At 36.8% G+C, this 25280-nt stretch overlaps 1 protein-coding gene across 1 annotated transcript in view; it reads right to left on the bottom strand.

The window, feature by feature from the left end:
• LOC113039994 (receptor-type tyrosine-protein phosphatase C-like) overlaps positions 1-23053 on the bottom strand; it is a 121016-nt gene extending 97963 nt beyond the window's left edge. Inside the window, exons 1-2 of the mRNA XM_026198176.1 lie at positions 22956-23053; positions 20124-20195 (exon numbers count right to left, since the gene is read on the bottom strand). Of these exons, the coding sequence (XP_026053961.1) occupies positions 20124-20195; positions 22956-23010 (127 nt within the window). The 5' untranslated portion in view covers positions 23011-23053. The remainder of the gene's footprint in view (positions 1-20123; positions 20196-22955) is intronic.
• Positions 23054-25280: the final 2227 nt, after the last annotated feature.

The raw sequence follows: 25280 nt of genomic DNA, 5'->3' as shown, positions 1-25280 counted from the left end.
AGATGAATACATACAAACAAACAAACAAACAAAGATGCTGAGAAGATAACCCTCCGTGGTGGTGGTGAGGAGGTGAGGAATCCGGATGATGGCGGAGAGAAGGTGAGTTGTCCGGATGATGACGGTGTGTAGGCAGCAGGAGAGGATGGCATAGGAACTGCGGGGAATAGAGCCGAAGGTAAGTGTCTGTGGCTGAGTGAACGTGCGAAGAGTGGATGAGGTTCAAGGGAAAACACAGACATCCAAACGCATACAACACTAAAGCCAGACGAACAGGGTAACCACATCAAACAATAAACAACGATCTCACAAACACAAGATGTGAAACAAGCCAATATATAGTGGATGAGTAATGAGTGGCACCTGTTGCTGATGACAATTAATGGAGACGCCCACAAGCTATTCAGTGGAGACGCCCACAAGCTATTCAGTGCAGACGCGAAACACACAGTGCAAACACCCCAAGATCACGGTTTACCAACCGTGACAGTATCCTCTTGTACGCTGGAGGTAGTTTGAGGTGGACTGTCACCGGACTAATGATCTTGGTGATATTGAACGGGCCGATACATTTGGGAGCTAATTTATTAGAAACGGAACGCAGAGGAATGTTACTAGTAGAAAGCCACACCTTTTTACCCACGACGTAAATGGGAGGCTTTGACCGGTGGTGATCGGCCTTGGCCTTAGTGCGCTCCCTCACCCGGAGGCTATCGGTAATTTGGGCAAGGGAATGAAATGTGCCGCCTTTGAGAACCGGTCCACTATGGTCAAAACAACCGTCATGCCATTAGAGGGCGGGAGGGCGGTAACAAAATCTAGAGCGATGTGGGACCAGGGTCTCGAAGGGACAGACAGTGGTTGAAGAAGCCCATCAGGAGGTAGGTTAGATGACTTACCACTGGCACAAACTGAGTAAGCCAAAACAAAATCGCTGACGTCGCGAGCCATATGTGGCCACCAGAATCGTTGTCTAACTAACCCATTAGTTCTACTTATCCCTGGGTGACAAGCCACATTAGAACAATGACCCCACTGGACAACTTCTTAACTTCTTAACTCCTCCGGCACAAATAAATGGTTCTGTGGGCAACCGGACCTTACGGGAATCTGGAGATGGCCAATCTATCACAGCCTTAACCTTGTCAGGGTCCATACATATTCCCTCGGACGAGATGATATACCCTAGGAAGGGAACAGACTCTGCATGGAATACGCATTTCTCCGCCTTGACAAAAAGCCCATTCTCAAGTAACCTTTGGAGCACTCGTCTGAGGTGTTGAATGTGTTCCTGGAGAGATGAAGAAAAAATCTGTATGTCATCCAGGTAAACATATATAAACTGATCTACCATATCTCTCAACACGTCATTCACGAAAACCCCGGCATCACCAAGTACTCAAAGTGCCCTCTAGAGGTATTAAAGGCTGTTTTCCATTCATCCCCCTTCCTGATGCGGACCAAATTATAAGCATTGCGTAAATACAATTTTGTGAATATGGATGCTCCCTGCAACCTCTCGAAAGCTGAAGACATGAGTGGTAAAGGATAGGTATTCTTAATAGTGATGTTGTTCAGCTCTCGGTAATCAATGCAAAGTCGTAGAGAACCATCCTTCTTACCCACAAAAAAGAACCCCGCCCCCGCTGGAGAAGAGGAAGGACGGATGAACCCAGAGGCAAAAGAATCAGAAATGTATTTCTCCATGGACTCCCTCTCACGAATAGAAAGAGAGTATAACTTGCCCTTAGGTAAGAGGCCCTTAAGTCTATGGCACAGTCATAGGGATGATGCGGAGGAAGAGAAGGAGCACGGGATTTACTGAACACTTCCTTCAGGTCCAGATACTCAACGGGCACGTTTGGCAAAACCATGTTCTCCTTCTGAAAAACAGGGACAACAGAACAAGCAGAAACCAGACAAGACTCATGACATCTTTCACTCCACAATGTGACAGTGTTAGAACCCCATTCCACTCGTGGATTATGCTTGGACAACCAGGGGTGACCTAAAACAATGGGAGCAACAGGGGAGTCCATGAGAAAAAAGTATATGGTTTCTTGATGGTTTCCAGACGTGAGCAGAGTGATGGGTTCAGTATGGTGGGTGACGTGAGGCAGTTCCTGGCCGTTGAGTGCGTTGACATGGATGGGGAGACACAGAGGAAGGACAGGAATGTTCAAGTCATGTGCAAGTGAAGAATCCATGAAATTACCTTCGGCTCCGGAGTCCAGAAGGGCGTGACATTCGTGATGTTGATTCTTCCACCGCAGTTTCACCGGAAGGAGGGTCGATGATGTAGATGAGAACTTCTCAGAGGAGATCCCACCCGATAGTAGCCTCAAGTTTTCTACCGAGCTGGCTCTTTTAACCGTCCTTGGGACCTCCGCCTTTCCCTCTCCCTCCGGGAGAGCCGAGCTCCACCCACCTGCATGGGCTCGTGGTCGTCGATGGCACCGACCGTGTTCCCTCGACTCAAGCGCCCCCTAGCCGGAGAGATGGTAGGGCGAGAAGGACTGGGTTGGTGACCCAGGCGATTAATCCGTGCGTCGACCCGTAGAGCCAACCTTATGAGTCCGTCGAGAGTGGGGGGGCAGCTCGAGGAGATAGATCTCTTGCTGAACATGGTCGGATAACCCATGTAGGCATCTATCCCACTGCGCCACCTCATTCCACTGGCACGCGGCCGCCATGGTGCGGAACTCGATGGAGTAGTTGGTTACTGAGGAAGAGCCTTGCCGGAGTTTCGAGAGTCGATGAGCGACTTCCCTGCCGCTCGCGGCCCGGTCAAAGACTCTCCTCATTTCCTCTGAGAGGGCGTGGAATGAGGCACAACATGGGTGTTGGTTTTCCCACACCGCTGCCCCCCATAAGGCAGACTTGCCGGATAGCAATGTGAGTGTGAATGCTACTCTTGAATCCTCAGTAGCGAAGGTGCGGGGCTGTAGGGAGAAATGCATTGAACACTTAAGTTAAGAAAGTTCTGCAAAACGCTGGCTCACCCGCATAATAAGCCGGAAGTCACGGCTCTGGCCGGAAGTGGTCCTGGGGAATCTCCCGGGGGACGGACGGTGCAGGCGGTGCGATGGACGCAGTGGGAGATTTGAGCTGATGGATCCGCTGGGTGAGCTCGGATACCTGTGCCACCAGAGCTCGGATAGCGCGTCCGGTGTAAGAGATGCTCTCCTGCTGCTGATCCATGCGTTGGCCACTGTGATGCATAAAATCCGTGAGGGTGTTAGTGCTCGCTGCTTCCATGGGGGTGAGATTGTTATGTGACGGTGGATTAAGGAAAGTCTGGAAGCAGATGCGAGTTAACAGATTTAATCAGCTGAGAGTAATACAAAGACACAAATAAACAAAGAGGCTGAGAAGACGACACTCCGTGGTGGTGGTGAGGAGGTGAGGAATCCGGATGATGGCGGAGAGAAGGTGAGTAGTCCGGATGATGACGGCGTGTAGGCAGCAGGAGAGGATGGCACAGGAACTGCGGGGAATAGAACCCCCAACTGCTCCCCGGGCGCCGCAGCATAAATGGCTGCCCACTGCTCCGGGTGTGTGTTCACAGTGTGTGTGTGTGTTCACTGCTCTGTGTGTGTGCACTTCGGATGGGTTAAATGCAGAGCACAAATTCTGAGTATGGGTCACCATACTTGGCTGAATGTCACTTCACTTTCACTTTCACTTTTTTTTTCAAAGTGCAAACACCCCGAGATCACGGTTTACCAACCGTGACATTAGCATCATCTGAGGTCCTCTGAGGGTCAGCATCATCTCTTCTCAGGTGTTCTGGATTCAGACTGAAGCTTGTGTAAATCCTAGTTACATAGAAACAAATAGAGACACCATTAGCAACAAAGTAAAATTAATTAGTTTAAACCAATCTAAAGAATAAGAATGCGCATTTGATCAGATAAAACTGAAGTCACAATTTAAGAGATACATTATTTGAATGCTTGGCAAAAGAGATGCATTTTTAATCTAGATTTAAACAGAAAGAATGTGTCTGAACTCCGAACATTATCAGAAAGGCTATTCCAGAATTTGGGAGCCAAATGTGAAAAAGCTCTACCTCCTTTAGTGGACTTTGCTATCCTAGGAACTACCAAAAATCCAGCGTTTTGTGACCTTAGGGAACATGATGGATTGTAACGTGGTAAAAGGCTAGTTAGGTACACAGGAGCTAAACCATTTAGGGCCTTATAGATAAGTAATGACAATTTGTAACTGATACGGAACTTAATAGGTAGCCAGTGCAGAGACTGTAAAATTGGGGTAATATGATCATATTTTCTTGACCTGGTAAGGACTCTAGCTGCTGCATTTTGGACTACCTATAGCTTGTTTATTGAATATGCAGGACAACCACCTAGAAGTGCATTACAATAGTCCAGTCTAGAGGTCATGAATGCATGAATTAGCTTTTCTGCATTAGAAACAGGTAACATGTTTCGTAGCTTGGCAATGTTCCTAAGATGGAAGACAGATTTTCAAATGACAAGTTGCTGTCTAATATAATACTGTCAGGGTTAGGCAAGGAGGAACTCCAGTGCAGACAGGGAATCACAAAACAAAGAGTTTATTAATACAAAAAGGGGAAAACAAAACCCACGAGGGGGAAAACAGGACTAGGGCAGATACAACAATAACTAAACAGGACTGATTAATCAAGATAAACAAAGACTCAAAACAGGAGAACACTAACTACAAATAACACTCACGGTTGTACAGGATACTATATCTCAATCACAGGTGAGGAACACACACAAATCACATCAGAGGTACAATGAACCGACGAAAGACAACGCACACTAGGAGATCTAAATAGGGGAACTAATCAAGACACGACAGGTGTTACAGATAGGACAATCACGACACGACTAGGATAACAAGGGGGGCGGGGCAAGGGAACGAGACAACACAAGCACATGGCCCAAAGGCAAGGCCATGTGCTTGTACACAAAACATGGGTCTGTCATGATCCTGCCTCAAGACTAGGAAAAATCAAGGACACGAGGGCAGAATCATGACAAATACACAGATTTTTGACTGTCTAGTTGCAAATTGTAATCTACAAGATTCTGTGTACTGTTTTTTGGTCCAATAATTAATATCTCTGTCTTATCCAAATTTAATAAGAGAAAATTATTGGTCATCCAATCTTTTACATTTTTTACACACTCTGTTAGTTTAGATCATTTAGAAGTTTCATCTAGTCTCGTTCAGATATATCATCATAGTATCATCAGCATAACAGTGGAAACTAATACCGTATTTTCTAATAATATTACCAAGGGGCAACATGTATATTGAAAATAGAAGAGGACCTAGGACAGATCCTTGTGGAACTCCATATTTTACTGGTGATAAATGAAATGACTCCCCATTTAAATAAACAAAATGGTAGTGATCGGACAGGTAGGATCTAAATCATCTTAGAGCCTGCCCTTGAATATCTGTATAGTTTTGTAATCTATCTATGAGTATGTCACGATCTATGGTGTCGAACGCAGCACTAAGATCAAGTAAAACTAGCAATGAGATGCAGCCTTGATCTGACGCAAGAAGCAGGTCATTTGTAATTTTAACAAGTGCAGTTTCTGTGCTATAGTGGGGCCTGAAACCTGACTGAAGTTCTTCATACAGATCTATTTATTTATTTTATTTTTTTGCAGGAAGTAGCTCAAATGAGCAGACACAACTTTTCCTAAAATATTAGACATAAATGAAAGATTTGAAATAGGCCTATAATTTGCCAGTTCACTAGGATCTAGTTTTGGTTTCTTAATAAGACGCTTAAAGGGATAGTTCAAACAAAAATCAAAATAATGACATTAATAACTCACCCTCATGTCGTTCCAAACCCATGAGACGTCCATTTATCTTCGCAACACAGTTTAAGATATTTTAGATTTAGTCTGAGAGCTCTCAGTCCCTGCATTGAAACTGTGTGTAAGGTATACTTGTCCATGTCCAGAAAGATAAGGAAAACATAATCAAAGTAGTCCATGTGACATTGGAGGGTCAGTTAGAATTTTTTGAAGCATCGAAAATACATTTTGGTCCAAAAATAGCAAAAACTATGATTTAGCATTGTCTTCTCTTCTGTGTCTGTTGTGAGAGAGAATTCAAAACAAAGCAGTTTGTGATATCTGGTTTGCGAATAAATCATTTAATGTAACCGGATCTTTTTGAACCAATTCACCAAATCAAATTGAATCATTTTAAACAGTTTGCATCTCCAATAAACATTAATCCACAAATGACTTTTTGAAGTGTTTTTGAAATTAAGCTGTTAACTTTTTAATGTGGCTGACACTCCCTTTGAGTTCAAACAAACCAATATCCCAGAGTAATTCTTTAACCCAAATAATACACTTACTGAACTGCTGTGAAGAGAGAACTGAAGATGAACACCGAGCCGAGCCAGATAACGAACAACAGACTGACTCATTCTCGAGTACAGAACCATTTCTGTCAGATGCATCCGATTCGAGTACCGTGGAGCTGATGATACTGCGCATGTGTGATTCAGCGTGAAGCAGACTGACACACAGAGTGTCTGAACCGAACTGATTCTTTTGGTGATTGATTCTGAACTGATTTTGAGCTAGTGTTATGAGCGCTGGTTTTGGGATGTGACCTTAAGATTATGACGAGTTAATAATATTGATAAGCGGTTCTTCCGCTACAGGTAACAACTCTTTCAGCCTTTTAGTGGGTACAGGATCTAATAAAAATGTTGTTGGTTTAGATACAGTGATAAGTTTATTTAGCTCCTCCTGTCCTATAGTTGTAAAGCACTGAAGTTTATCTTTGGGTGTGATGGATGAAACTGAAGTGTTAGACGCTGTAGAATCTACATTCACTATATTGTATTTCTAATGTTATCTATTTTATCAGTGAAGAAATTCAATACTATTAAATGTTGGTGGAATATTTTAATCAGGTGGCGTCTGGTTATTTGTTAATTTAGCCACTGTGCTAAATAAAAACCTTGGATTGTTTTGGTTGTTTTATATGAGTTTGTGGATATGCTCTGCCCTAGCAGTTTTTAGAGCCTGTCTATAGCTGGACATACTGTTTTTCCATGCAATTCTAAAAACGTCCAAGTTATTTTTTCTCCAATTGCGTTCAAGACTATGAGTTACTTTTTTGAGAGAGTGAGTATTACTGTTATACCATGCCACAGTACATTTTTATTAAACTTTTTCAATTTGATGGGGGCAACAGCTTCTAATGTATTAGAAAAAATAGTGGCCATGTTGTCGGTCATTTCGTCTAGTTCATGTGTATTTTTGGGTACATATAGCAGTTGAGGTAGATCAGGCAGGTTATTTGCGAATCTGTTTTTGGTGACTTGAACAATAATTCTGACCAGATGGTAACGCTGAGACATGTGGTTAATATCAGTGATACTGTTGCGAAGAACCAGACGGAGTTTGATCCATTTGCAGCTCTTTATTTTGGATAGTCAGACAGGGTCAAACGACAGCATACTGAGCAATGGGGGCAAGGCAGAGACAGGTACTCAGGCAGAAAGTTGAGGCAGAGAGAGCAATCAATAACGTGAAACAGTCCAGGGTTAAGAGAAGAAAACAAAACACGGGTAATAACGCTCATAACTGACAGCTGGGGCAAATCAAGACTTCGCAAATGAGTGTGTGTGTGTGTGAGCAGCTTATATGAGTGTGGAAATGAGGTGCAGGTGTAAGTGTAATTAGTCCCAGGTGTGAGGCCTTGTGGGAAATGGAGTTTATAGTAAAACTAATATTCGGGTGATGGCTCCCCCTGGTGGTGCAAGGGAGGCAGTACAGGAACCTCCTCTGTAACAGATATGCAGCATGCACGATAAAAGGAAATGGTCTGTAACATCATCACTTTGAGGCAGTAAACACAAGTCCTAATGCATCATTTGTATTATCAACATGAATATTAAAATCTCCCGTGATTAACCCTTTATCAACTGTAAACAGAAGGTCTGAGAGGGAATCTGCAAATTCTAAAAATTTGTATTTATTGGACTCTAAAACAACATTCTGATATTATTTTTATGCAGTTAAATAAAGTTGCATTTGTATTCATTCTTTAGATTTTCAACTTCAAATGCAATGTAAATGACCATACAACAGAATATAAAAGGACAAGTTTAATGCTTGTTGAGTTACAGTTATACAGTCTTTGGAAAACAATAATATTGATACATGTTATATTCAATTGTTTTCAGACCTAAGCCATCAATAGCCTTTAAAATGACTTCAAATGGATTATACAAAAAAAAAAAAAAAACAATGAGGCAATAATGATTGGTTAATGCCACTGTTAAAATACATAATGAAGGCTAATACAAAATATTTTATTACAAAATTATTACAAATACCTGTAAAGGGAGCGAAAGGGTAATTGCTGCTGTTACACTTACAGGACAATCAGATCCTTGTTTAGGCTACTGGCCAAACATTTCATTCAAATAGTTGCTTAACCTTTCATTTTTGGCCAGCTTTTTGTTATGAAACAACCTTTATACTTTATTCGACAAAAAACATGTGGACATCACAACCCTTACAAAAATAAACCATGGTTTTATCATAGTAAAACTACTTAATTTTCTTTTGCATGATTTCTGAATGCTTGAGATTATAAAATCAATTAGACAACTGTATCATTAAAGTAATATCCATAGGTAACTGTCGAGAGCTACAATTGTAAATTGTACACAATACAAATGTTGTTATTCATTTACTTTTTATTTAATTAAAATTCTGTTTTTACCCATGTAGTATATATATTTTTTCATGATATTTGAGGGAGGGGGGCACAACAATACAATACTGCTTACTGGGCACCCATTTGGCCAGCAGCAGCCCTGCTTTTCAGACAAACAAAGATGTCATTAGACACGCAAAGACGATGCAGAAACCCTGATTAAACCTTGATCGGTGCTGCATTGCATTACATTTATGGTCCAAATTTTGTAATGTTGTTTTAACTATCATTTGTTAACATAATAATGTAAAGTTAGCTTGTGGCAAACAATTAATTAAAGCAAAACATTGACATTAATTGCTTACAGAAAAGGTAATACATTTACAGCCGTTCTCTTTTGTCCCCAAAGAGTATTTGGACACATTTAATCACATTTAAAAATGACTATCATTACATAATGTTACAAAATCAAACCATTATGTTTTTAAGTCTGAACAAACTGGAAATTGTTAAATGTGACAGCATAAAAAATACGTATATACTGTACTTATTTGATCAAAAATACAGCAAAAGCAGTAATATTGTGAAATATTTGTACTATTTAGAATAACTAACTATTTCTTTCTATTTGGATACATTTAAAAAAAATATATATATTCCGGTGATTGAAGCTTTATTAATAATAATAATAATAATAATAATAAAATGTTTTTGAGCAGAAAATCTGTATATTGTAATGATTTCTAAAGGTTCATGTGACTGGAGTAATAATGCTAAAAAATCAGTTTTGATCACAGAAATAAATTACATTTTAAAATACATGATTATATTTACCTCTTAACCCGCACCCAAATGTGGGCACACTGAATCCTCCTTGTTTGCATGTGTCAATATTTTAGAATAGATTAAATGAAATAGAGGACAGATGTTTTAAATGGTAAACATATTTTAAAATGTTACTGTATTTGCTTTACTTTGAATCAAATAAATGCAGGCTTCTGTTGGACTGTTGGAATCTGACTGTTATTTATTAATTAATTACTTTAATTGTCAGAGTTTTTCAAAACAAATTATTCATTGTCAAATTATTATTGACCTCTATTTCTTTCAAAAATGTTTTGTTGGGGTAAAACTCTAACAGAAGTAAAATTTGTGCTTCCTGTGGATATCAGGTCATTCTTTACTGATGGTATACTGGTTTAAAGATTTACACAATATTTCTCTACATTGTTGCAGTCATTCATAATCATCTCTTGGTCTGTTGTTTCGTCTCCATTCTTTGTAAGTTTGATCTGACCTGTGTGTTAATATAAATGAACATTCACAAATTCATAAGAAGCTATAGAAAAATAAACTATATGTCCTTAACAACACTATCAGACAGGTGCAATAAAATATCTATAATAAAGTGTCACTTCATTGGTTACAGTTAAAAATATACATTTTTGAAAAATAAATAAATAAATAAAAGATACCAATAAAATCACAATAGAAACCAAAAGCAATTATATTGAAACCAAAGATGTTGAATAAAAATAAATTAATGATTATAAAATCAATTTAATCTCTTACCCCCATGTTGTTCCATACCTGTAAAAGCTCCGTTTATCTTCAGAACACAATTCAAGTTATTTTAGATTAAAACTTGGAGGATTGACACCAACCAACCAATCACATATCCTCACCCATTGCTCACCATTCACTACCTGCTCCTCTGCTTGTGCCTCAGTAAACTGTATTTACTGTAAAGATTACCGTAACAGCTTGAGACTGTCCCATAGACTGCCAAGTAAATAAAAGTGTGAAGGTCCATAAAAGGCATGAAAGGTCATGGTCAGAATGGTCCATATGCCATCAGACATGCAATCTGGGTTTTATGAAGCAACAGGAAAAAAAGATTGTAAGCAAAGCAAACAAAATTAATGACTTTATTCAATAATTCCTTTGTCAATGGTCTCCTCTGTGTCACTTCATATCACCATGCTGGGTATGCACGTCTGTGTCGTCCGCGCCACAAGGATGTGCTGTTTCTACATGTATTTAGCTTTGATTTGAAATATAACCCAGACTGCACAGATTGCACGTCTGATGGCAGATGGAGTATTCTGACAATGACTTTTCATACCTTTTGTGGACAGTCTCAAGCCTCCAGGTTTTCATCCAAAATATCTTAAATTGTGTTCTGAAGATGAACTGAGCTTTTACAGGTTTGGAACAACATGGGGGTAAGTGATTAATGACAACATTTTCATTTTGGGGTGGAGTATCCCTTTAAAAGTCTAAATAGTTTGTAGGGTCAATATATTGTACATTTAGCTACATGTAAACAAGTTTTTTTTTTTTTTTTTTTTTTTTTTTTTGCTAGTCATCATGCCATTATTGGTAAATATTCCCAGGTGTGAGGAGAGAAAGAGTGAAGAACTCTGAATCAGTGTTGTCTGTATAATATGAACTCACCACATTCTATTCTGAAGGAGAGCTCATGACTCTTGATGTGTTGTTTCTCATGAGGATATTCTCCAGTGCAGTTGTACTGTGTGTCTGGTAATAATGACACTGGGGTATTTAAACCATAAATTATGCTGTTTTCTGATAAATAAAGAGGAGAAAACTCATTCATCATCCCCTTCTCTGTTTAATCATCAATGAAAATATAGTATGACAAAAAAAAAAAAAAAGAAGGATTTTCAGTTCAAATTGCTGTTAAAAAAACATGTCCATTACTTACTGTTCTTGTCATTGATGCAGTTGATGTTAAGCAGTGAAGCATTACATCGTTCTGGTTTATTCATCCATTCAAACTGAGAGGGAATAGTTTTCTTGAAGTTTATGTGAGGCTTGACTGAAAAATTACAATTAATTTGAATTAAGGTAGAAAACACAATGTAGAATTAAAATTCAATTTTGATTTGTTTGATCTACTTTTGTTATGAAATACAACATATGTTGGATACTTATACGCAAAGAAGCAGATATAAAACAGATATTAATAAACAGTGTTTGAAATGCCATCTACTGAAATCTCATTTAATTCAGTAATTTTGCAATTAATGCCAATAAAATTAAAATTGAGAACACTTCTGTGTGTTGTGACCAATTCAAATTCAGACTCATGAACTGAAAAACAGACAATTTTACATCATGAGAGAGAGTGAGAATGATTTAACATTTATCATTATTCTACACACATTTCATTTGTGTTTAAACAGCAGTTGAGTTTATTAAATACCAACCTGGGGGCAGAGCAACATTCATTGTGTAGTTACATGTGTCCAGTACAACGGTGTGTGTGGATGCACAAGAGTTTTGCTCCGTTATTTTAACACATTCAGTCAGATCCCATTGAATACCAGTCAATTCTCCTTTCAAACACACTTCATTATCTGTCACGTTTGTCATAACAGTTTTTGGAACAATTTCTCCATTTTCTGTATAACAAATGAGAGACAAATATAAATATTACTTCACAATATCTATTCAGCAACATAATACAAACACAGTTCAAAAATCTCAAATATAAGAATTGTTATTGCTCTCTATGCTGTGAAATAAAATTATAAAAAGTCCCCAATGAAAATTTGGAGATTTAAAAATTATATTTAAAAATGACTCATTGCATTATGTAACAAAATATCAATCTGTTGAATGAATTGTAAATAAACTGGATATTTTTAAGTGTGAGGTCACTGTAAATTATGGCCCATCTGAGTCTATTTCAATATATTTTAATTAATGCAGAAATCTTCTTTTTCACACTTACTACTGGAAGTAAAGGTGTTGTTTCCACTGAGTTCACAGTCATCCACACTGACGGTGTACACAGTGCATGGTTTTAACCATTCAAAAGGAATTTTAAAGACAGTTTGGTGAGATATTTGCTCAGCACGGATCTCATTGTGCTTCTCCTTTATCCTGATTGTGTAAATTTGGTCCTTAGAGCCGCTGATATTCACCACACGAGCTTCGGTTTTGTTCACACTCTTCAAAACGCTGTACTGACCTGTGTGTAAGTGTGTATGAACAGTCACAAATTCACAAGAAGAAACTGTGTCTTGAACAACACAATTAAAGTTGACTTCACACAACAGACAAACAAATACTTACATGGTCCTTCTGTTGTACCTGAGAAAAACACATATTTAAATGTTAATCATCATAAATCAAGCAATTTTGTCTCAATAATCATCAATCATTTGTTCAGAGAGCACAAGTGTTGTGGAGTTACCCGTGATGCTGGTGGATGTGTGTAAGGTTGAGGTGGGTTGTGTGGAGGTGAGAGATGTGATGGTCGTGATTGGAGGTGAGGTGATGGAGCCATTACTTGAACTTTGTTGAGTGTCTAGTTGACAATAAAAGAGTTAAAACTGTCTGACCAGACTAAAGATATCCAGCTCAAATAACACAGAAACAACACATTTCAAGAAGCAAATCAGTACCTTGATCTGGTGACAGTGAGGTTTGTGTAGGAGGTGAGGGTGAGGGGACTGTTTCTAAAGGAAATGAAAGTTCACGATATTGAGCATCACTTCACGTAATTCACAAATATCTAAAATATTATATTAGTATTAGCATTAGCCATGGCAAATTACACAATAACAAATTTACTCTAAATTGAAGCTGCACAACCTTTGACATCAACAATTTCCGGGAGGTATAACTGTCAACTGTGTAATAATAGTGAAATAATATTTGTAATTTTTAAATACAAATATATAATACAGACATGTTTAATATCATTAACAAGCTATACCATACAGTGGATGCAAGAATGGATTATTGCAGCTAAACATAAAAACAGCTTGTGTGACTATAAGGAAATGAACGGTCATCTAAAAAAATTGATTGTTTATAAAGGAAATGCAAGTTCATGATATTGAGCATCACTTTATGTAATTCACAAAAATATTAAATATTGTACTAGTATTAGCTTTAGCCGTGGTGAATTGCACAATTACAAATTTGCACTAAATTGAAGCAGCACAATCTTTGACATCAACATTAACATTTACGGGAGGTATAACTTGATAAACTGTGTGATACTAGTGAATAACTTAGTTTTTTAATACACACACAGACACACACACACGCTATAACATTTTGATGAAAGACTTATTCTGACAATTTGTGTAATAAAATATCACCAGGAATGCCTATTTGTATATGTATAAGTAAAAAGGGTCCAGTTTGATTTCATTTTCGTGTCTAAAACAGTTCTAGGAACAATTTTCTGAGTTTATCACAGTACCACACAGTGCATGCAAGACTGAATTATAGCAGCTAAACATAAAAACAGCTTGTGTGACTGTAAGGAAATGAACGGTCATCCAACGGTCAACCAGCACGCAGGTGTGAGGGACTCTATCTAAATGAAATATATAAAGCTCTCTCACTGTAACTCATGTGTCAGTTATTACACCTCTCTGTGTGCCATAGGCTGTCTAAAATGTGAAAATGTTTGTTTGGTAAAATTAAAAATAGATAGAACCTTATAATTCAAGACAAGTATTGAAACAAGACAAGTATTGTAACAGCTTTTCCAATAATAGACTAAAGCAATGGCAGAAGTAATGATGCTGCGATCAATGATGCTCATTTATTTTGTCTAGACCTATTTTTGAAGCTTCTAAAATATGAAATAAAACTTCAGTTAGTTATAGATTTCATAAAAAAAAAGAAAAAAAGGGCTATGCAATTTTTCTATTATACAAATGTTTTAAGAAACGAATATGTTTGATAGCTGGAAGATGACCTTCATCTATTCACCAAGTACAAGCTGCTGCTCACTGAATTATCTAACACTTCTAAATTAAAAAAAAAAAAATTATAAATAAATGCAATGTTAAAATATATGCTGTTGCCTGCAGTGGTGCTAGTGTTTTGTTGTTGTGTGGGGGTGAGTGTGTGTGAGACTGATGTGTAATTCCCAGTGTCTTTCAGATCTGAAGTGTTCCTTGCATGATAATAATTATGCAATCAAATAAAACGTTCACTGGTGCCTTTAACTAGCATGAACATAAGTTATACAACAACCAAAACGAAAAATGTTAGGTACAATGTACTTATTGTGTTCGTGTTGTATTGTAAAACACTTTTGCTGCTGTTGAGGTGGGATGCGGGTCAGGTTAGGAACAGGTTTTACAGCAATTTTACAGTAATTACATACTTTTTTTAAATAGAAGTAAATCATAGTGGGTAACACTTTACTTACCTTTATAATAACAATAAGTTATGCATAATTACATGGAAGTAACCCTAAACCTAACCATATAGTAAGTACATGTAGGTAATTAATATTACTCAGTACATACATGTATAATTACACTGTAACAAGTAAAAAAATAAAGCGATACAGTAAAATAAATACAATAACAAGTGCAATGTATCAAATAATTAATTTAAATGTAATTACATAGTAGTTATTTACACTCAATATAATGTAGGTCCATTTATAGTCCTATATAAGAAGGTTATACTCCAATATGGTAGTAGAGTTTTGTATTGTATTGTTTAAAAAAAGGCAAGACAAAAAATTTATTTTTATTACCACAAACTGCGTAAGCACAACATAATATAAATGTATTTATATTATAAATTGGTAAGTGATAAAAAGCATGAAATATAATGTTAAATACACTTTTACCAATTCGTCAGATGACCATCAAAGCGGGATCTCTCTTAGAGAGACCAATCTACTTTAAGTGTAAACTAAATGAGCCAATGCACATTGGCAAGCAATTAAGATTGTTATCCTTAATTCTCTGAGTTTCTTTCTGATTAGAAGCGCTCTCTTTATAATGATGAATATTTGATCAAATAAGATGCTTATCTTATACTTTTTCACATTTATGAAAAAAAAAAAAAACATTTAATATAATGTAAAATACACTTTTACCTTTGGTGTCTGTGTTTTGTTGTTGTGTAGTGGTGCGTGGGTGTGAGGTTGAAGTGCTTGTCTGAATATCTTTCTGATTAGAAGTGCTCCCTATTTGATGAGTATTTGATCAAAACAGATGTTTATCATGTATTTTTTCACATTTATGAAAAAAAACATCAACATTAAATATAATGTAAAGTACACTTTTACCTGTGTTCTCTGGCTTTTGTTGTTGTATAGTGGTGCGTGAGGATGAGATTGATGAGCTTCTCTGAGTTTCTTTCTGATTAGAAGTGCTCGCTATATGATGATGAATATTTGATCAAATCAGATGCTTATCATATACTTTTTCACATTTATGAAAAAACTAAACATTCAATTTAATGTAAAATACACTTTACCCGTGGTGTCTGTGTTTTTTTGTTGTATAGTGGTGTGTGTGGGTGAGATTGATTTGCTTGTCTGAGTTTCTTTCTGATCTGAAGTGCTCTCTATATGATGATGAGTATTTGATCAAATCAGATGTTTATCTTAAACTTTTACACATTTATGAAAAAAAAAAATATCAACGTTCAATATAATGTAAAATACACTTTTACCTGTGGTCTCTGTGTTTTGTTGTTGTATAGTGGTGTGTGTGGGTGAGATTGATGTGCTTGTCTGAGTTTCTTTCTGATCCGAAGTGCTCCCTATATGATGATGAATATTTTGTCAAACGAAATGTTTAGTTTATAAACCCTTTTTGGTCACACTTCAGTTTAGGCAATAATTCTCACTGTTAACTAACTACTAACTATGACTAACTATTACGTACATAACCGAGATGTTACCTTTTTTAAGCGATATGAACAAAAACATGAAATGTGATTTTAATTATTTCACTATAAATATGAATACATTTATTTAAATCTAAATGATTTATAACTCTTAAAATATGTTTTATTCATTTATATTTAACAGCAATCAATATATTAGCAGTAGTCTCATTCAATTACAATAATACTGTAATATTCGTTTTTAATTGGACATTTTAGAAAGTCTTTACTTGTGTTTGATTATAAAGCACTGGCTATGATAGTATCTCAAAAGAGGATCATCAGTACCTTTGTCATTTGATTTCATTTGATCTTGAAAATGAATAAATAAATGATTATTCCTGCAGCAAAGGAACTGGACTTTTGATGAACAAAAACTAAATGTTTTATTTTAGTATCTATTTTGCTGAATTTTTAAATGTGAAGCATGGCTTTGTCTAAAAGGGCTTGTTTGCGTCACAACAAACAAACAAATAAATAAATAACACCTCTTGCTCAGTAACATGTGCTTGCAGCATGGCATGATGGGAAGCTGGAGGTCAGAGTGTGTGAGAGTAATAATGCAGGAGTGTGAGTTTGATGTCAGCTTTACCTCTGGAGATGTCTGCAGGTGTTTTTGATAAAGTGGTTAGATTTGACTGAGGAACTGTAATGATGGATTAACAGCATGAATAAATTGAAGATAGAGGTCACCTATTCATTTGAAAGGACTTTACATACTTTAAAGTCAACATGAAATGCCATTCACTATTTGTATTATTTACAACAGCCATCTGAAATAATGCCATGGCTGTTGGTTAATATTATTTTGCTCCCCATATGCGTGACCCATATCTGATAATCATGTGAAGACATCCGTCTGAAGAAAAGTTATCATGTGATTTTTTATAGGAAAAAACCATGATGGGAGGATGGAGGTCAGAGGTCATGAGTGAGACAGAGTGTGAGAGAGATACTGTATAATGCTGGAGTGTGTGTGTGCTGTGGTGATGTGTGTTGTTGTGGTTACCTGCAGTGGTAGGTAATGCAGGGGTGTGAGCAGTGGTGTGCTTGGTGTTGGTGGATTGGTCAGCACTGACATCTAATTGACAATTATATAGTTTAAACTGGATCCAAAAGCAGTCTATATGCATAGTCAACACATTTTCCATCGGATTAAAAAAAAAAAAATGCAGCAATAAGCACAAATATATATATATGTGTATATATATATTAAAATACATTTTTTACTCGTTATTAATATCAACTAATTTGTTAACATGAACTAGCAATTAAAACAAATACTTCTAAATATTGTATTGTTTGAAATACTTCAAAAACTGTAACAAATAGAATGCTCATTGTTTTGTATTCATCATAAACTGATGAATTTGCACCAAAACCACATAAAGTTTGATTGAGTGCATGACCTTCAATGTCAACAATAAAAGACATGAGAAGTTCATGTTAAACAACTGCTCAATATTCATGAATTATTTTTCAGAATTACATAATAATTCATAAATCTAATGTAATATAAATGTATTTCATATCAACGGTTCAAAATTATGTTCAAATCTCCAAAATATGTTTGGAAAAACACGTTATACACGTTTAACTGTCTACATCTAAACTTTCCAAATATGTGAAAGACTATTACCTGTTTCTTCCATGTCTGAGGGTAAGAAGTTCAGTTTAGAGGATTTAGTGGCATTTTTGCTACAATTATTTTGAGATATTATGATTAAATGTGTTCTACCCTCAAGTCTAAATGCATTTAGGAAAAATGCTAATTAATAATACTTTTGCTACAGTTTTTGCCTGGACATGTTAAACATATCTAATCAATTTGGGTAATACATTTTCATTTTAATTTCACAACTTATAAAGTGTTTAAATGTTTCTAATTTGCATATTAAAACTAGTGTAGAAAACTGTTGTCTGTTTCTGTTGTCAGACAACGGAATAATTATTATTATGACTGAAACATGGTCCATTAAGAATGAAATTAAATACACATACGATAAAGTCAGTGGTTGTGCTGAGACTGATGTCGGCTATACTTGGTTGTAAAACAGCGTTATAAGCAACAAAATATCTTTTTAAAAAAAAATTTTTTTACTGAAAGTGCTGTTCCTCTCTGCGCTCGCTGAACACAGCAGATACAGAGAGAGAGAGGCTCGCGCTCGTGTGGCAGCACCAGAGAGTCTCAAAGACTAAATAACGATTGTCCAAAAAGTCGCTAGATTTTTTGCTAGTTGCTTTTTTGGAAAATATACCCTAAATCTAGTGACAAAGTCAACAAGTTGGCAGCTCCACTGCCCAGCGGACCGGTTTCAACCATCTCGCAAGTGTTGATAGGCTATTACTCATGAGGTGTAACCAATCAGATAGTGCCATGGGTGGGACATTGAGCAAGTCTGCAGAGTGGTGAATACAGAGAGGCTGCGCGCCAGCCAAAGTAGCACATTTTAAAATAAAATTGACTTTAATCAAACCACGGATACGTTTTGTGATCCGTCTCGCCAATAGTGTAGTAGCATTGATCCCAAGCATCCCCCCGGCAAATCGCACCCTGGCTACCCATATGTTTCCATATTTACCATTAAGGATGTTCAACACTGACAAAAAATAGTCATTGAGTTGTTTATTCAGTTAACTTGGTTAGTGAAGTTGTTTGTGTAGGAAAGATTTAATCAATGTTTTGAGTGGCTTTCTGAATTTACAATGTTTTTATAATTTCTTTGTTTATTGTTATTGGTGATTCCGGATTGCTGTCAAGTTACCATTTCCTCCCCCATTGAGGCTGAGCTACACATTCCCTTTGTTTTATTTTAAACATAAAACATCCAGAGGAGAATGGCACCTACGCTGGAATTCATACAAATTTAAGGAACATATCTAATGAAGCTGTGTATAAAGCATTTTATATTGCCTTTTAGTGGAAAATAATCAAAGGGTTAGTTCAGTCAAAAATTCTGTCATTAATCACTCACCCGAACCCGAACCTTTAAGACCTTATTTACCCTTCAGAACACAAATTAAGATTTTTAAATTTTTTTATGGAATCTGAAAGCTTTCTGACCCTGCATAGACAGCACAGGCCCTACCACGATCAAGGCACACAAACATAGTATAAGAACATTGTTAAAATGGTCCATGTGACATCAGTGGTTCAACTGTAATTTTACAAAAATAATTTATTTTTTTAAATAAAAAGAATACTTTTTGTGTGCAAAGTAAAATTATAACTTTATTCAATGATTTATCTTCTCCCGGGAGAGTCTGACGCCATTAACTAGAGTACCACTACGGATGCGTGTGCATTAATTTGCCAGTAAACAAGGTGCAGCGCATGCAGGGTCTACGTCAACAACACCACACACATTCCCCATGGGTCAGAGAGCTCTCGAATTTCATCAGAAATATCTTAATTTGTGATCAGAAGATAATTCATATGCGTGACCCATATCTGTTTATCATGTAAGGACATCGGCCTGAAGAAAAGTTATCATGAGATTTTTATAAGAAAAACGTTCTAATAAATTAAGATTAGCAACATTATAAAAGTATAACACTGTTCATGAGCGCAGCACTGAAGATGTGATTCTGAAGGAGAGTACACAGTGTACATGATGGGAGGATGGAGATCAGAGGTCATGAGTGAGACAGACTGAGTGTGAGAGAGATACTGTATAATGCTGAAGTGTGTGTGTGTGTGATGTGTTGAAGTGTGTTGTCGTGGTTACCTGCAGTGGTAGGTAATGCTGGGGTGAGAGCAGTGGGTGGTGTGGGGTTGGTGGATTGGTCAGCACTGACATCTAATTGACAATTATACAGTTTAAACTGGATCCAAAAACAGTCTATATGCATAAAAGTCGACAAATTTTCCATTGGATTAACAAACCAAATGCAGCATGAAACACACACACGCAAAATCTAAATGACAGAAATTGCTATTTTTTACATAAATTTTTTATACTGTACATATTATATTTTCTATGCGCTCACCCTAAACCTAAAAACCTAAAAAAAAAAAAAAAAAAAAAAAAAAAAAAAGAATATTGGTATCACATCAGTGGTCTAACATTCGGTCCTCCAAATGTACTGCAAGGTACCTCTCAACAATAAGATTTAATTTGTTAACTTTAGTTACTACAACAATGAAATACTTTTAAAGCATTTATTAATCTTAGTTCATGATCATTTTTACATTTTTGAATACACTGTTAGAAAAAGTATATTTTATAATATTAAGATTATTGTTTTATGCATTTAGAAGATGCTTTTATCCAAAGTGACTTACAGTGCATTCAAGCTAACATTTTTTACCTAACGTGTTCCTTGGGAATCAAACCCACAACCTCACGCTGCTAACGCAATGCTCTACCACTTGAACACCATGTTAAATAATATTACTGTTCATATTATTTAATGAACATGAGATCATTGTTAGTTTAAGTCAGTTAATACACTAATTAACATTAATAGATGTTAATTAATGAAACTGATGCTTTTATTTATCCAAAAAAAATAAAAACAAATGGTTTGATTGGGTGCACAACCTTCAATGTCAACAATAAAAGACAAAAGATTTAAAAGGTTTACATTAAAAGAAACAATAAAAGTTTAAAATTTATTTATAAAATCTATATTGATATAAGGTCAAACTAAAATTATATATATATATATATATAAATAAATAAAAACCCGGTAAGTAAATATTACAAACATTTTTAACAAATATCTAAGCATTTTCACACATTTTAAGTTAACATTTTGTAAAGAGTTCTCCTTTTCATCATCTCGAACATCTTAAGAGTGCTTTTCACCGACTGCTGCAAAAGAGCTTGTCAAAACCTTTTTTTTATTACATGACAGATGGATTTGCACCAAAACATCAAGAACACCAAAATAATGTCAACAATATGGCAAATGTTTAAAAAGTTATCAAATAAAATTTATAAAAATCTCTCAAAAAATGTTTTTCCATCAGTTGAATACAAGTAAAATATATGTTTGCACAATGGTTTTACATTGTTTTATTTTATTTTTTACTTTTTTTTTTAGTTAATAAAACAAACTTTAGTTTATACTCTTACAACAGTACCGCCACAAAACCTTTACAAAGCAACAACTTATTTTGGCCATCTAAAGAGAATTCCCCTTCTTCTTGTTAAACAACGACAACACAGAAACTGGACCAAAATATGAATCAATCTACACCACTATAACGACTTTCCTAAGTTATGAACAATTAAAAAAAATGTCAGAAAATAATATATATATATATATATATATATATATATATATATATATATATATATATATATATATATATATATATATATATATATATGTGTGTATACAGTGGGGATCGAAAGTTTGGGCACCCTTTGCAGAATCTGTGAAAATATGAGTGATTTTCAAAAAATAAAAGAGATCATACTAAATGCATAATATATTTTATTTAGTACTGTCCTGAGTAAGATATTGTACATAAAAGATATTAACATTTAGTCCACAAGACCAAAAAAAAAAATGCTGAAATTATTAAAATAACCCCATTCAAAAGTTTGGGAACCCTTGGTTCTTAGTACTTTGTGTGGTCACCTGATGATCCTCGACTGTCTTTCTGTTTTGTGATGGTTGTGCATGAGTCCCTTGTTTGTTCTGAACAGTTAAACTGAGAACTGTTCTTCACTGGACTTTAAGGTCCTGCAGATTCTTCAGTTTTCCAGCATCTTTGCATATTTGAACCCTTTCCAGCAGTGACTTTATGATTTTGAGATGCATCTTTTCACACTAAGGACAATTGAGGGACTCAAACACAACCATTTAAAAAGATTCAAACATTCACTGATGCTCCAGAAGGAAACAAGATGCATTAAGAGCTGGGGGGGTGAAAACTTTTGAACATGATGAAGATGGCCAAATTTGTCTTATTTTGTTGAAATATATATTTTTTCCATTTAGTTCTGCCCTTCATAAGCAACAGAAGATACTTGTATGTTTCCCGGTACACAAATGAAGTACAATTTACCTTGATCTTCAAATTCCAAAAGTTTTCACCCCCCAGCTCTTAATGCATCTTGTTTCCTTCTGGAGCATCAGTGAATGTTTGAACCTTTTTTAATAGTTGTGTTTGAGTCTCTCAAATGTCCTAAGTCTGAAAAGATGTATCTCAAAATCATACAGTCACTGCTGGAAAGGGTTCAAATATGCAAAGATGCTGGAAAACTGAAGAATCTGCAGGACCTTAAAGATTTTTCTGAAGAACGCTGCTCAGTTTAACTGTTCAGAATATATATATATATATATATATATATATATATATATATATATATATATATATTTTTTTTTTTATATATATATATATATATATATATATATATATATATATATATATATATATATATATATATATATATATATATACATACATACATACATACATACATACATACACACACACCCAATGCATACATACATGAATATACACACACAGTCACACGTTCATCTATAAAAAAATAACATAAAAATAAGTAATAATAATAATAATAAAACATTTCTGTACTTACATAAGACCAAGCATAGGATCAAAACTAAGGGTCCTAGTGCAAACAATCTTGCCATTTCCAAAGGTTCAAACAACTCTTCAAAGACACTCAGAGACACTCTCCCCTTTAGCTCTGCATTAATGTTCTTTCTTATCAGGAAGTTGCATTTTAAACTATGCCACATAGTACTATGTCATATCCTTAAATGGGTAATGATATCATATCCACTTGAAAGTGTGAACATTTCAAGTCAAATCTCATCAAAGACACAAACTATTACATCATACATCAATTTAATGAAAAAAAAAAAAAATAGCTAAAGATTAAAAACTGAAAGAACAGCAATATTGCAAAATAAGACAGTAAAACTTATATAAATTACTTGTTCTTCTAAAGTAAAACTATTCAACTATGACACAAGCAGGTAAAGTTACAGCGGTAGTGCACATCTCTCTCCTCCCCTGAGCCCACTGAGTTTTACCAGGACCCCCTAAAGCGTGCCTTGAATTTACAGGGGGGTCATTAAGAATTAATTGGGGGACATCATGTGAGAGGAGGCAATGCCTCCATCGCAGTATGACTAGATATGACTGGATATGTTTGGCTGTGTTTGAATATAAAAACTAATAATAAAGAGGCAAAAAAAACACCTCTTATGATTTTATGTGTATGCAAATTTGTCTGAATGAACAATATAAATAGTTCCCCATCGAGGGAGAGACGATGCGTCGATAACGCTTTGGGAACGCATTCTGCGTGAGTGCATCTGAAGCATCCATGTCAACTAGTCCAATGGCGAGAGTGAGCGTCAGGAGTGACGTCACGACCAGAAATTGATAAAAACCTCAACCGGAGCAACCGGTGTTAGCTTTCTGTGCCTCAGCAAGTGATCTGTGTCAAACCTGTCTGACATATTTACTGTTGTCTTGTGCAAAGTTTATATACAATGGCTAAGCAACTACTCAAACCGTGTGCTTCTCCCTGCCCGGGGAGAGCCCATTGCTTCGTTGCTCTAGCTCCGAGGAGTTAGATGTAACGGGCAGTGAAGGTGACACAATCAGGGGGGAAGAGGATTCGCCATCTCTTTCCCCAGCATATGAGGAGTTGGTTGATGTATTAACACGAGCTGTAGATAAGTTACATATATCTTGGCCATCTGATAAACAGCGCTCGTCATAAAAGCAAATTAGACGAGCGTTTTCTGTCTTCTAAAACATCGCCTAGATCACAGGGTCTCCCTTTTTTCCCTGATCTTCACAGTGAGCTGTCTAGATTGTGGAATAAGCCATATTCATCACGTCTTTTCAGCCCTCAATGCGCATATATTCTGATATAAGAGGGCTGAAAAAAAATGGTTATGAAGCTATGCCCCGGGCGGAGCAGACACTCGCGAGCTATCTTTCCCCTGGTTCAGCAAAGCCTTTAAAGATCACATCTAATTTAGTGGGTAAAGCTTACACAGCAGCAGGTCAGGCTGGAGCTTGCCTTCACTCGATGGCTTTGCTTCAGGCTTATCAGGCTGAGCTGCTGGGGGAGTTAGATAACAGTGAGGGAGTCAGCCGTTTGGTGATGCTGTGAATGAAGTGGTTGAAAGATTTCAAGAAAATAAAAAGCAATCTTAAGCTTTTAAAAGTTTTCTCCCTCGCCGATCTAATCCTGATGCTGCTGGGCGTGCAAGGCAGCCCCAGCCATCATGCTCCTCATATCGTGTTTTTCAAAAAGAGAGTGTTGCGTCTCGCGCTCCTCCTCAAAAATCACGGGGACCGATCCAGCACTCACAGCCAAAGCAATCTAAGCAGAAGCCGGATCTGAGGACCGTTTTTCTCGCTAAGAAAGCTTCGGCTCTGAAGAAAAGGTCCTGACGCCAAGTGGGTCAGACCTGTGAGGGCAGCCCCAATCGAGACGGTGCGGTGTACACCTCAGTATACGGTGCCCGTCCGGTCTCGGTGCTCTCACGGGTCCGTCCTGCCAACCCCGCCACCCTTGGTGCCTCGGGGTGCAGCGGTCTCCAGCGGGTCTCTGGCGCTGTGTCTCCCAGACGCTGCGTTGGGCTCGCTCCCTCTGAGGGGGGTTCAAAAGCAGTTAGCTCGGGTGGTTCCTGTGCTTCGGCTTCAGGTCCCCGAACTAGCTGTTCAAATTACACCAGAGGCCAGCCTCGATAGTAGAGAAGGGTTACAGAATCCAGTTCGGTTCTCGTCCCCCACGCTACAACGGGGTGTTGCTCACAGTAGTGCATCCCGAGCAGGCTCTGGTCATGGAGCAAGAAGTGAAATCTCTTTTAGCGAAAAATGCTATAGAGCAGGTGTATCCTCCCGACAGGGCATCGGTTTTTACAGCAGTTATTTC

This window comes from Carassius auratus, chromosome 22 (genome assembly GCF_003368295.1).
Source record: "Carassius auratus strain Wakin chromosome 22, ASM336829v1, whole genome shotgun sequence".
Lineage (NCBI taxonomy): Eukaryota > Metazoa > Chordata > Actinopteri > Cypriniformes > Cyprinidae > Carassius > Carassius auratus.
This window is presented reverse-complemented; position numbering and strand designations above follow the sequence as displayed.